Source organism: Diplotaxodon limnothrissa, linkage group LG16, assembly GCF_057381915.1.
Source record: "Diplotaxodon limnothrissa isolate DT_005_m linkage group LG16, D_limnothrissa_male_GT1.1, whole genome shotgun sequence".
Lineage (NCBI taxonomy): Eukaryota > Metazoa > Chordata > Actinopteri > Cichliformes > Cichlidae > Diplotaxodon > Diplotaxodon limnothrissa.
The window spans coordinates 26,958,731-26,970,372 of NC_140611.1; the positions used below are offsets into that span (position 1 = coordinate 26,958,731).

Genomic DNA, 11,642 nt, shown 5'->3' on the forward strand with positions numbered 1-11,642 from the left:
GCCAAACACAAAACACTGAAACATCTTCTTGGTGATGTGTATGTTTATAAGAGGAGGTAAGGTTGAAGTACGTATGAATTATGTCAGTTGTTATTAGATTATCAGGCCTTAATAAAGTCAATAATATAATTTGCAATAAACAATACGTATTTTATGCACCACAATCATTTTTTTCTGAAACCCAGCCTGAGCGTAATCCAATTCCAGAACCAATATCTTGGGGGGCTACTGTCTCAGAAGCTATAGACTGACAAAGCTTTTGGCACTGACAGCCTCTCTAGCATTATGTACTATAAGTGAATTAAATTACTGCTCCAATCTCCTTCCTGGTGCTGGACTGTGTTTATTAGACTGATCTACATCAACAATGCTATTTCTGTGTCTCAACTTCATCTCCTATCCTGGTGGTTGAGTGAAAAATGCAAGTACTGTGCAATAACAGCTCGCTACTTGTCTAATGAGTAGATATGTTTAATATATTATTCTCAAGTATTTTGACTAAGTGCTGTGCTGTCAGTATATATGACATGTCCTACCTTGATTTTTCTTCCTCTGCCAACATTCAAGAATTTTACTGAACATACGATGGGAGAGAAAATGCTCTGTTCTCTATTTCCACAATATAATACACATCAAAGAGTTACAATAGTATTAGCATGCAGCTTCTAAAATAATGTGCAGGGCCTATGTTATAATATATGAAGGAGTTATGAAACAAAAACAGACCAGAAAGTACCTCAAACAGTGACCAACAACGAATTATTCTGGTAACGTTTCTGTCTCCCTGCGATGAGTATAATTTTTTATGCCCCCATTAATGTACACTTATTTCTTCCCTGCTGACATATAGATGGATTTTAATGCTTGTTTTAGCAATGAAATGGATGACACACATTACCACATCCAGGTAATCATTTGTCCAGTGCATTAAACTGCATTACATTTATCATTTGAACTAACCTTTTCAGTGTAGGAAAATACATGGACCAGGTTTATTGTATTATAAATTGCAGTCTTCATTTAGTATGTGTAAAATATTGTTTTTTCTTGTGGATAAGACTCTCTCAGAAGTGCACTTGTCCAGAGTCAGTGTTCGGAAATGTTTTGCATCCATCTTTGCCTGTGCCAAGTGACAATCTGGGATCCACTCTTGATTCTTTTATATTGTTTTCTGTCATGTACCTCAGAAAGATAGAGGTAGCAAAGCCTCTGCCCCTGCTGCATACCTACCACTGTAACAAGAATCCCCTCTGAGACCCAAGGTTAATACTTCCTGCTAGTATCATAAAGATAGTCCTCTTGATAATGACTGATCAGGCTTTTATCGTGCTTCGTTGCATGACTCATTTGTGGAAGTGCTACTATGCTCTAGATTGACAATAGTCCTCTGAGAAAAATTGGAAGGTATAGCTATTGCTAGGAAAGATGTCACCACCCCTCCCAAAAAAAACCCCAAAAACATAAAAATAAAATAAATAAAAACAGTTCTTCAGGAGTGTCATCTGCATCTCAACTAAGTTCATGGAAACAAAGAGTTGGGAGTGTAATGAGAAGTCACAGTGTTAGTGCGTTTTGATTTGCAGTTTGACCTGGCAGGTTTGTTAATCGTATCAAACTCCTTGCGATTACAATCAGTCATTCGTGCCTCCTGCTGTGGTGATGGCAGATTTATGGAAATTAGGGCATCATAATCCTGATCAGGTTGTGTCGGCTTACTGTGCATAGAGCTCTGCGACCCTGCAGTAATTGCCTCTTACAATCTTCTAAATCTTGCTTGACATACCAGCAAATCCACGAGTCCCTGTTGTTTTTTAGTAGTGACCTTGCCTTGATGTTAAAGCTTTGGAGCAGGCATTCTTTGGAACGTGAAGGGAATACAGTGTTTGACTTAAGATTCCATATGCATTTTATTTTCATATCTTTCATATTTCTGTAAAAAAATCTCTTCCAAAAATTAGCTGCCCAAAAAAAGTCAATTCAGGTAAAGTAAGGTTACCTAGAAATCAGTGACACTCACCAATAACAAGCAGAATGGAGTAACAGGGAGGAGCAGAAATCCGAGTCCTCAAAAGCAGATTAATTACCCTAAAACACTGATAAGGTTCAAATCCTACATTTCCTGGAGGCTGTACATAATACTTTATTAACTACACATAATTGACCACAATTAGAAAATGGTCTTTGATCTTTTCTGCAAGAAACTGCATCATTTTCCACAATGTCTGCTTTAAATGTGAAAAATAGACAGTAATTAGCTTTGTTCCGTGTAACTGTGAATGTTAATATTGTGAGTACATACAAACTTTATTGGTTCTTAAAATATGTCAAATCTATTAATTGTTCAACAACAAGAAGAATATAATAATGATAATAATTTGAATTTTTTTTCTTCCATTTTCAAAACCACAAATACTCTTATTCTAGGCCTAAAGAGTTTAATGGTCTAAAGACCCTATGCACATAAACCAGTGCAAATTGTCTTCTCACGTTGAAGTTAATATTGATGTTAAGTATATTTGTGCTTCAAGTATGGGAATGTAAATATAAATAATAAAACAGACCTGTGAAAAATAAATTTTTCAGTGGACTCTTCAGAATCCTGTGAAAGCTAACTATAAAGCTTGATTCAGTAGCTTGCAGAACCACCTTTAGCAGTAATAACTTTCAGTGTGACTTTATAAGTCTCTCACAGGTTTGCAGGCATCTGTTTATGCACAGGTCTTGCCTCATCATTTCACTGAGGTTGGCTTTTAAATTTTGGTTGGACCTCTTCTGGACAGGGATCTCAGTGGTTGTTTCTGGATCTGCTGGAGCCGCTCGTCCAGTATGGGTCTATTGCAGGGGTGGGCAATCTCAGTCCACGAGGGCCGGTGTCCCTGCAGGTTTTAGCTCTCACCTTGGGTCAACACACCTGAATCACATGATTAGTTCGTTACCAGGCCTCTGGAGAACTTCAGGACATGTTGAGGAGCTAATTTAGCCATTTAAATCAGCTGTGTTGGTTCGAGGACACATCTAAAACCTGCAGGGACACCGGCCCTCGTGGACTGAGATTGCCCACCCCTGGTCTATTGCCTTCACCCTCCACACCTGTCCAGCTTCTCCAGCTCCTCTCTCAGCGCTTGGTATTTCTTGAGCTTCTCGTGTTCCTTCTCCTGATGTTGCTTTTACTTCGTATAGCTACATCAATAGGACTTACCTTACTCTCTGTAATTATTTGGTGGTTATATATACTCTTCCAGTAATCCTTCTTCTCTGGTCTTGCTGGGGCTGTTCTCTTATTGCTGCCCTGCCACTGAGCTTACACCTTGGATGGTTCAGTGGAGGACAGCTTGTTCATTCTCCTGGCTTCCTTGTCTTACGTCTTAGGCACCCTATCTTAACACCTTTCTGCAGCCTCAATATTTGACTAATTTCTCTCCATGCTGTGTTGATCTTGGCGTCTAGTCTCCTTTTCCATGGAAGGAGAGTAGAGGTCATCTTGTAGGCTGTTCATCTTGTAGCCAAGCGTCGCAAAAATTATCGCTGTTGTTGTGTAGATCAGCTGGTTGGTTGTGGTGATGATCACAGAAGGGATTTTCCATAATGCTCACACTGCTAATGAATACATGCCAATACTAAACTCCTTCAACACATCAGCTGGTCGTGGGGTGGGGATGATGACATCTCCCCCATGACCTAAAGTTCTGGCTAACCCTAGCATATGTGTTGTATGGGGGAGATATTATCACCCCAACACTCCGACACTGGGTACCAAGCCCTATATACCCCTATATATATATATATATATATATATATATATATATTAGGGGTGCAACGATACACAAAATTCACAGTTCGGTTCGGTACTTTGGTGTCACGGTTCGATATTTTTTCGATACAAAAAAAATGTTCATGCCTTTCTAATTTGTCATTTATTAAAATTATAAATATATATTTTAACTCAAAAGTACAGTTTTTAAATTTAACCCTAACCCTTGTGCGTGTTTTTTATTTTGACAGCGAATGCGCACCTGCGGACCACTTATGTGCAGCCCTGGTTATTTAGCTCGTCATATTGCAGCCACAGAAATTATTTTGTCCATGAAACCATAAAGCTGCACTTTCTTTTTGCCTTATAGTCTGATTTGTCATAACTTCTCCGTTTTGTGGTAAGCTTTTCTTTGGCTGTCACTTCTTCACCCTGACTTGTCTTATTTGGCTCAGCAGAACTAAAATATATATCTGTCTGTGAAGGTTCTCAGTCATCCAGGTCATCGTAGTCAAATATAAATCCTGCTGCTTTTACACACGCACTCACATAAGCTCAGCGATTCTCTGCGCGATCAACCTCTCACATGTTTAAGCTTGCTGCGGGAGATTTCACTTGTCATGTTTGCATAGTAAGCTAACGATTAATAAGACGATGTCAGAGGAATTGGTGCGCAAATTATCATCACTCACAGATCAGTGCTGTCGCTCTCTATACACAGTTCGCACGATTGCAAAGTGAAAGCAAAAAAACAAGCGCAAATTCAAACGCGATTTCAATATGTCACATATTGACAGTGGCTCACCGATGCCAATGACATAATTACCCAGCTACATTTCTGAAAGAATGCAAAAGCATTGACATATATTTTTCCTTCCTACAATAGCCCGACGGGCAGGGAAGAGATAGATTTTGGTAGCCCGACTGAAAAAATCGCTAGCCCCAGGACGTCAGGCTAGCGATATTGCAAGCCCTGTATCTGATTGCGGAATCATGCATCTTTGGAAAAGAGAGTTTATTACAGAGAAATGGCTCTTTCCAAAATAAAAGCTATACTATCTGCTTCTTCTGGGCTATATTCTCAGCAGCATAAGGAGAATCATGTGCTAACAGCTGTCTAAATGACTCGGCTAAAGTTAGTAGCATGCTTGTTGTTTTTGTCTTTGCACTAGGATGATGTCGGCGTAAATGTGCAGTCATATTCGTTGTGTTCCCACTAGTGCTTTCAGGTTAATCTCGTTGAAATGACCTTAACACCACAACACGGCAAATCTCCGTTAACGAGCTACCGCCGATCGCCCCGTGCATGGGGCTAGACGGCCAACACGTTAACGAGCTAACTGCGCTAACACACTAGTTCCCACCCATGTAATTGAGCATTGCATGGCACATCCAACATACTGTTTTACTTTAGTCCATGACTCGCTTACCTTCAGGGTCATACGTCACATGAAAACCAAAATAATTCCAAACGCCAGATCTGAATGAGGGTGGGGGAGGTGCCCTGCGCTCTTCCTTCTGACTATGCTGTCTGTGTTGAGCGCTCAGTGGATCTGCGCTCGACAGTGCAGCCTAGATTCACTGAGCGCTCAACACAGACAGCATCGTCAGAAGGAAAGTTGATAAAATAAATTACAAATGTTGTATTGTTCGATACATATGCGTACCGAACCGAAAGCACTGTATCGAACGGTTCAATATCGATACGAATATCGTTGCACCCCTAATATATATATATATATATATATATATATATATATATATATATATATATATATGGTAAATGGCCTGTATTTGTATAGCGCTTTTCTAGTCCCTAAGGACCCCAAAGCGCTTTACACAACCTGTCATCCACCCATTCACACACACTGGGGATGGCATTGTAGCCACAGCCACCCTGGGGCGCACTGACAGAGGCGAGGCTGCCGGACACTGGCGCCACCAGGCCCTCTGACCCCCACCAGTAGGCAATGGGTGAAGTGTCTTGCCCAAGGACACAACGACCGAGACTGTCCAAGCCGGGGCTCGAACCGGCAACCTTCCGATTACAAGGCGAACTCCCAACTCTTGAGCCACGATCGCCACAATCGATATATATATATATATATATATATATATATCTATTCCAACAACGCCCTGTTTCGTCTCTTGCCCATCCAGCTAAGATCCTGTGGGACTTCCAGACCGGACATAGTGGTGGTAGACAAACAGAAGAAGACGGCCGTAGTGATCGATGTAGCGGTTCCGAATGACAGCAATATCAGGAAGAAGGAACACGAGAAGCTGGAGAAATACCAAGGGCTCAGAGAAGAGCTCGAGAGGATGTGGAGGGTGAAGGTAACGGTGGTCCCCGTGGTAATCGGAGCACTAGGTGCGGTGACTCCCAAGCTAGGCGAGTGGCTCCAGCAGATCCCGGGAATAACATCGGAGATCTGGTGCACCTTCCATCCTCTCTCTCTTCAGAAAGATGTATATGTCATTTGCCTCGGCAAACGTAGAAGGTGTAGGAACTGCATTTCTGTTCATGGCAGTTGTGAGCTCTTGGACTAGCATGAGGTATGCAGCAAGGCAACCATCAGGTGTGCAGGGAAACTGGCTGTTTTCTAAAATGTTCTGGCACATGTCTCTGAATTCCTGGTTTGCTACCAGTGAAGGCTCTTCCCTCTCACAGATTAATTGCTTGGCATAGTCTAAAAGGTCTGGGTCAACAATGTGCAGCACATTGCCATATCCTGCGAATGAAAGACAATATTGAAAAGATGTTCACTTTGAATGTTAAAAATAAATGAATAATGACAAAGCTGTTCTAGAACCTGTATAAGAAGCAGTCAGTGTTTACAGATGTTATTACAGAAACTTAAAGATGGAAATATCACTCAAACATTTAGATAAATTTTTAGTTAAAGGTGTCAATATGAAGCCATTTTAGTATTGACAGTAGAAATTCAGAAATCTCTTATTGTACTACAAGTAGGCTTCTTCGGAAGACACAAAAGAGAAAGCACATTATAACAGTTTTACGCTCATTACACTGGCTTCCAGTATATTTTAGAAAATTCATTTTAAAATTTTAGTAATGACTTTCAATGCTCCGAATCGTGAAGCTCCTGCCTTAATTTCTGATCTTATAGAACCCCACGCTCCCTCTCCCAGCCTGTGATCATCTAATCAATGGCTGTTAGTAGTCCCACCAGAAGACCAGAGGCAAGAGATTCTCCAAAGCGGTGGCTCCCAGGTCATGGAATGCTCTGCCTCCATCATTACGTTTCCTTGATTGCATTTATTCTGTGTGTTCGATTGTGCTGTTTTATGTTTATCTGTTTTATATTATTGTGAAGCCACTTTGTGGTTTTTATCCTGTGAAGAGTGCTATATCAAAGTAAAAGTAAACTAATGAAAGTTAAAAAACAAACAAAAAACTAAAACCCCACAGGCTTTCAAATGACATACCAGGAGGTGGTGAGGTAAACAGAAGGTCGGGTTTCCCAAATGGACCAGGTGCATTGCGTTGCTTGCGGATGTCATGGGTGTTCCAAACTGTTTGCTCCGTTTTTAAGTCTCTTTGAAGCAGTGGCAAGTGTGAGTACTGCAAGCAGTTGCTATGAAAAAGGAGAATTAAAAAATTAATATGTTCATCTGCTTCTTTGAGGTAGAATAAGTAAAAGCTAAATTTTAATCAGTACTCAAAAAACAAAGGCATTCCTAGACCACATACTTTCATACTGCTGCTTGATTATTTTTCATGTCTAAAAATATTGACTTACATGTGCACAGGATTGTCCAGTTCAAGGATCCCAGACTCCATCATGGCCTACGCATGTTGTTTTGAAAAAGACATAAGTTGTGAAGGTGAGAATTTCATTAGTGAAAAGGTACAGATGTACATAAACACAGATTCTGGCCTTGTGTTTTCAGATAAACTAATCCATCGTATGTTTAACGAAATTTTGATGGCTAGTCTTTGTTAATAGGTTTTACAGGTGAAAGATTTGCTTTACCTCAAATGTTGTCAGCCATTTCTTAATCCATGTCCGCTTTAAAATACTGTTGAAACATTCAGCTCTCTAAACAACAGAAACATGACATTATCAGTTTTGTTGTCAGGTTGTTACTTTAGAAATAGTCATTTACCAGCTTAAAGACATACCTGGTTGTGCACTGATGTCCCCATTCTGAAGCACCTCCATGCCTGATTCCCAAGATCTCGCATGTGAAATGCCATCTGCATTTGACCCACAACAAGGTTCTCCTTTCCTCTGTCCCCCCGAATCATTTGAGGACAGCCTAAAGACACAAACTGAAGATAATTAGTGAATGATGAAAAAATAAATTTATTAACAAAATGTAATCTTTTTTAACCCCCCATTTTTTTAGTATATTGCATACCACCCTGTTCTTGAACAGCCTCAAAGAAGTATCTGGCCACAAAGTTTTGTTTGCGGTTGGATGTGCCCACCTTTAGCCATAGAACCTTCCTGGAAAATCTGAAAAGAAAGAAACAGAAAAGTGGCCACTTGTACATATGATTTAATCATGTTTTGGCACTATGTTTGGTTTTTGTTACATTCCCCAAGAGTGACAGAGGATTTTTATGAAATACAATATAATCAAGTGTGCCTTATATTCAAGTGTTCATATATTTTCACATAACCAAGCCTATTGTTGAAGAATCACCTAACCAAGTCTATTGTTAAAGGAAAACATGATGCATTCCTTACCTCAGTGTCTGAGATGTTTGACAAACATGATATAATGATGCATTCTTTACTTCAGTGTCTGTGATGTCAGATAAAGCATGATATACTTCTGTATTCTTACCCCAGTGTGTGAAAGATCAGATAAGCTGATCTAATGCCTAACCTCTCTTCGACTTCTCACAAAAGAGAAAGTACTATGTAACCTGCTTTTTCCTATAAATAAAGGAAGCAAGCCTGCATTCGGTGTGTGTGTTCCTCAGAGACACTCACCCGTGCGCACGCTCTTATACACTCTGAGTTTGGTCTGCAGTGTCTTATTTCTCTTGCTTGTGTTTGAACAAATGTCTTCCCCTGACAAAGAGTATGCTGGTTTTCCATTGTATTATGTCTAGGCGTTGTTTCTGGTTCCTCCGGCCATTTTGACTGCCATAGTTGTGTAGGCTTACATGCCTTTGGAATTGAATGTGACTCTTGACTGTGTTCAGACTGACGCGAGGGGAGAGCTGCCTTTTGTTTTGTAATCCCTTGTATTCTCCTGTTTATGTGTTGGTTAGGTAGGTTATCGTAAATTGTACATTTTATTTTCTTTGGAGTTAAATTCTGTTTACTTTATATCAGGGATGTTTTGTTTGTTGTGTTGGTCTTGGCCCTCCCTGAAATTAACTGCCAGTCTGAAATGGAACTTTAAGACTAGCAGGAAATAAGCCTTTTAAAAACCGCCATCTTGAATACTCCTTCACTATTCATACTTTATCTTGGTCCCTTAGACCAGGCTTGGCCAAATCCAGACCTCGAGGGCCAGTGTCCTGCATGTTTTAGATATCACCCTGGGTAAACACACTTGAATAAAATGATTAGTTCATTACCAGGCCTCTGGAGAACTACAAAACATGTTGTGAGGGTAATTTAGCCATTTGAATCAGCTGTGGATCAAGGACACATCTAAAACCTGCAGGACACTGGCCCTCGAGGCCTGGACTTGCCCATCCCTGCCCTAGACTCCTCAGGAGAGATAACACCTCAGTTTACCGCACATCCTTATCTTGAAGCAACTTTGTACTATCACTGAATATAATAAATTAAGTAGCGAATGCCATATTCAAACCTACCCATCAATCCCCAAATGTATCCACATTCCAAAGAACTTCAGTTTATCATTGCCTATATGAAACAACAAATAATAATTACAATTTGTTTCAACAGAAGTACCATCAAAACATGTTTGGAAGGTTAATTGAAAAGATAAAATAAATACCATCAATGTGCCATGTGTCATTTGGACCACGGCTGATGTAATTCCGACGGGGAATTTTCTTCTTTCCAGGAGATCTCCTCTGAAGACCACTTGCATCCATATACCTCATTATATTAGCAACATCGTCTCTACAGTAACAATAGATTTTACTATGAGCTCAACAGTAAAACAAGAGAATACTTGATTATATACACACTATTTAACCAACCTGTAACAAGGCCGCACTCCTCTGACATCCCTTACCCGCTTTACCATTGCCCTGATTCCTTGTTCAGGAGACCACTGTTTCATCTCACTCTAAAAAACAAACAAACAGACAATTGAATGTTTTTTTTTTTAAATCACTACAGAAAATAACATTTATTGTTTCTACAATAGCTCATGACACAGACTTCAGGAAAATATATATTTTTTGCACTGATGTTTTAACGCTTACCTCCACAGCTTTGTGGATTTCAGTAAAAGGTCGTTGGGGGCATCTTCGCTTCAACCCTAGAAGTTTTAAAACTCGTCTCAGATGCCTCTCACTGTTAAAAGACAACACAGACTTACATTATATTAAATGCAAACTGCATGTTTTGTCATTTTAGAGAGTTGTCACGGAAACTGTTGAAATGCAGACTTACCTTATTTTATGCCCATATGAATTCAGTGCACAGCTGATTTCCTTTTGTTTTAAGCCTTTGTTGAACAATGTTATTATCATCATATCTTGAAAGGTTAAGTGTAACAACAACAGTCTAATTGATCACCCACCTCTTACACTGAACATAAGTAATTAACCAGTAAAGTACTAAATCTTTTTATGTGGCAATTACACTAAAAGCATCGTCTATTCAGTGCCCACAAATAAAACATGTGTAGCAAAAAATACACTTCTTTGATATTAAAGAGGTGAACAGTAGTTAATAAATAAGTTGTACTTTAGTCATTTATTTTTAATGCTCTTTTTTTAATAAAAAAAAAAGTATTTTTGGTACAGTCATGGGAACCAGCCAGAGTCGGATACTCCTTTCATCATCGTCAGATGACATATTGCAGCAAAGTCTAAAAACAATAACAGAAAAAAAAAAATCGGGATCAAAAAATATCCCGACAGTAGCAATATAGAAAAGAGAAATAAAGAAAAAGAGCGACAGAAAGGATGCAGGCTGCTCGTAAGCTTTCAGCTTGTCCATTTGCTGAAATGTATACAAAACAATTACTGAACAGTTTAAATTTGAATCACGTTTCACCACTGTCGCTAGCTAGAATGAATTAGCCAGACAAAAATAGTACTGATTTGGTTTCGTACAAAACTGGCTTTCCGTCTCTGATATGTAACTTTCACAACATAACTGCAACTTAATATAACACAACTGTGGCAAAAATATGAACAAAAGGGAGAAAAAGTTAAACTTACCTTGTGTCGTTAGGAGCCTGAACCACGGTAAAACTCCGGTGAGGTCAATGACCTTACGCTCTCCCACGGTCACACGTTGATGACGTATTTGGAAATCAATTCGGGTGGGACATGACAACAGCGCCACCTGCAGGAAGATTTTCTCTCTGGTACCTTGTGTTCTGATACCTGACAATTTTTTTTCTGACACCTGACAATTTTTTGTCTGACACCTGACAATTTTTTGTCTGACACCTGACAACTTTTTTTCTGACACCTGACAATTTTTTTTCTGATACCTGACTTTTTTTTTTTTTTGACAACTGACACCTGACAATTTTTTTTCTGACACCTGACAATTTTTTTTCTGATACCTGACAATTTTTTTTTTGACAACTGACACCTGACAATTTTTTGTCTGATACCTGACAATTTTTTTTTTGACAACTGACACCTGACAATTTTTTGTCTGATACCTGACAATTTTTTTTTTGACAACTGACACCTGACAATTTTTTGTCTGATACCTGACGATGTCCTAAAATGTACACCGTACAG

General features: G+C 39.4%; 1 protein-coding gene across 1 annotated transcript; it reads right to left on the reverse strand.

The window, feature by feature from the left end:
• Nucleotides 1-6,139: 6,139 nt before the first annotated feature.
• LOC146616351 (uncharacterized) lies at nucleotides 6,140-11,164 on the reverse strand. Its single transcript, XM_085374299.1, has 13 exons — nucleotides 11,106-11,164; nucleotides 10,713-10,750; nucleotides 10,330-10,414; nucleotides 10,140-10,230; nucleotides 9,912-10,000; nucleotides 9,704-9,831; nucleotides 9,558-9,609; nucleotides 8,138-8,235; nucleotides 7,899-8,035; nucleotides 7,750-7,815; nucleotides 7,516-7,562; nucleotides 7,202-7,350; nucleotides 6,140-6,483 (listed from the first exon to the last, which is right to left on the reverse strand). The coding sequence occupies exons 2-13, from the start codon at nucleotides 10,735-10,737 to the stop codon at nucleotides 6,140-6,142; spliced, it is 1,311 nt and encodes a 436-aa protein (XP_085230425.1). The 5' UTR covers nucleotides 10,738-10,750; nucleotides 11,106-11,164.
• Nucleotides 11,165-11,642: the final 478 nt, after the last annotated feature.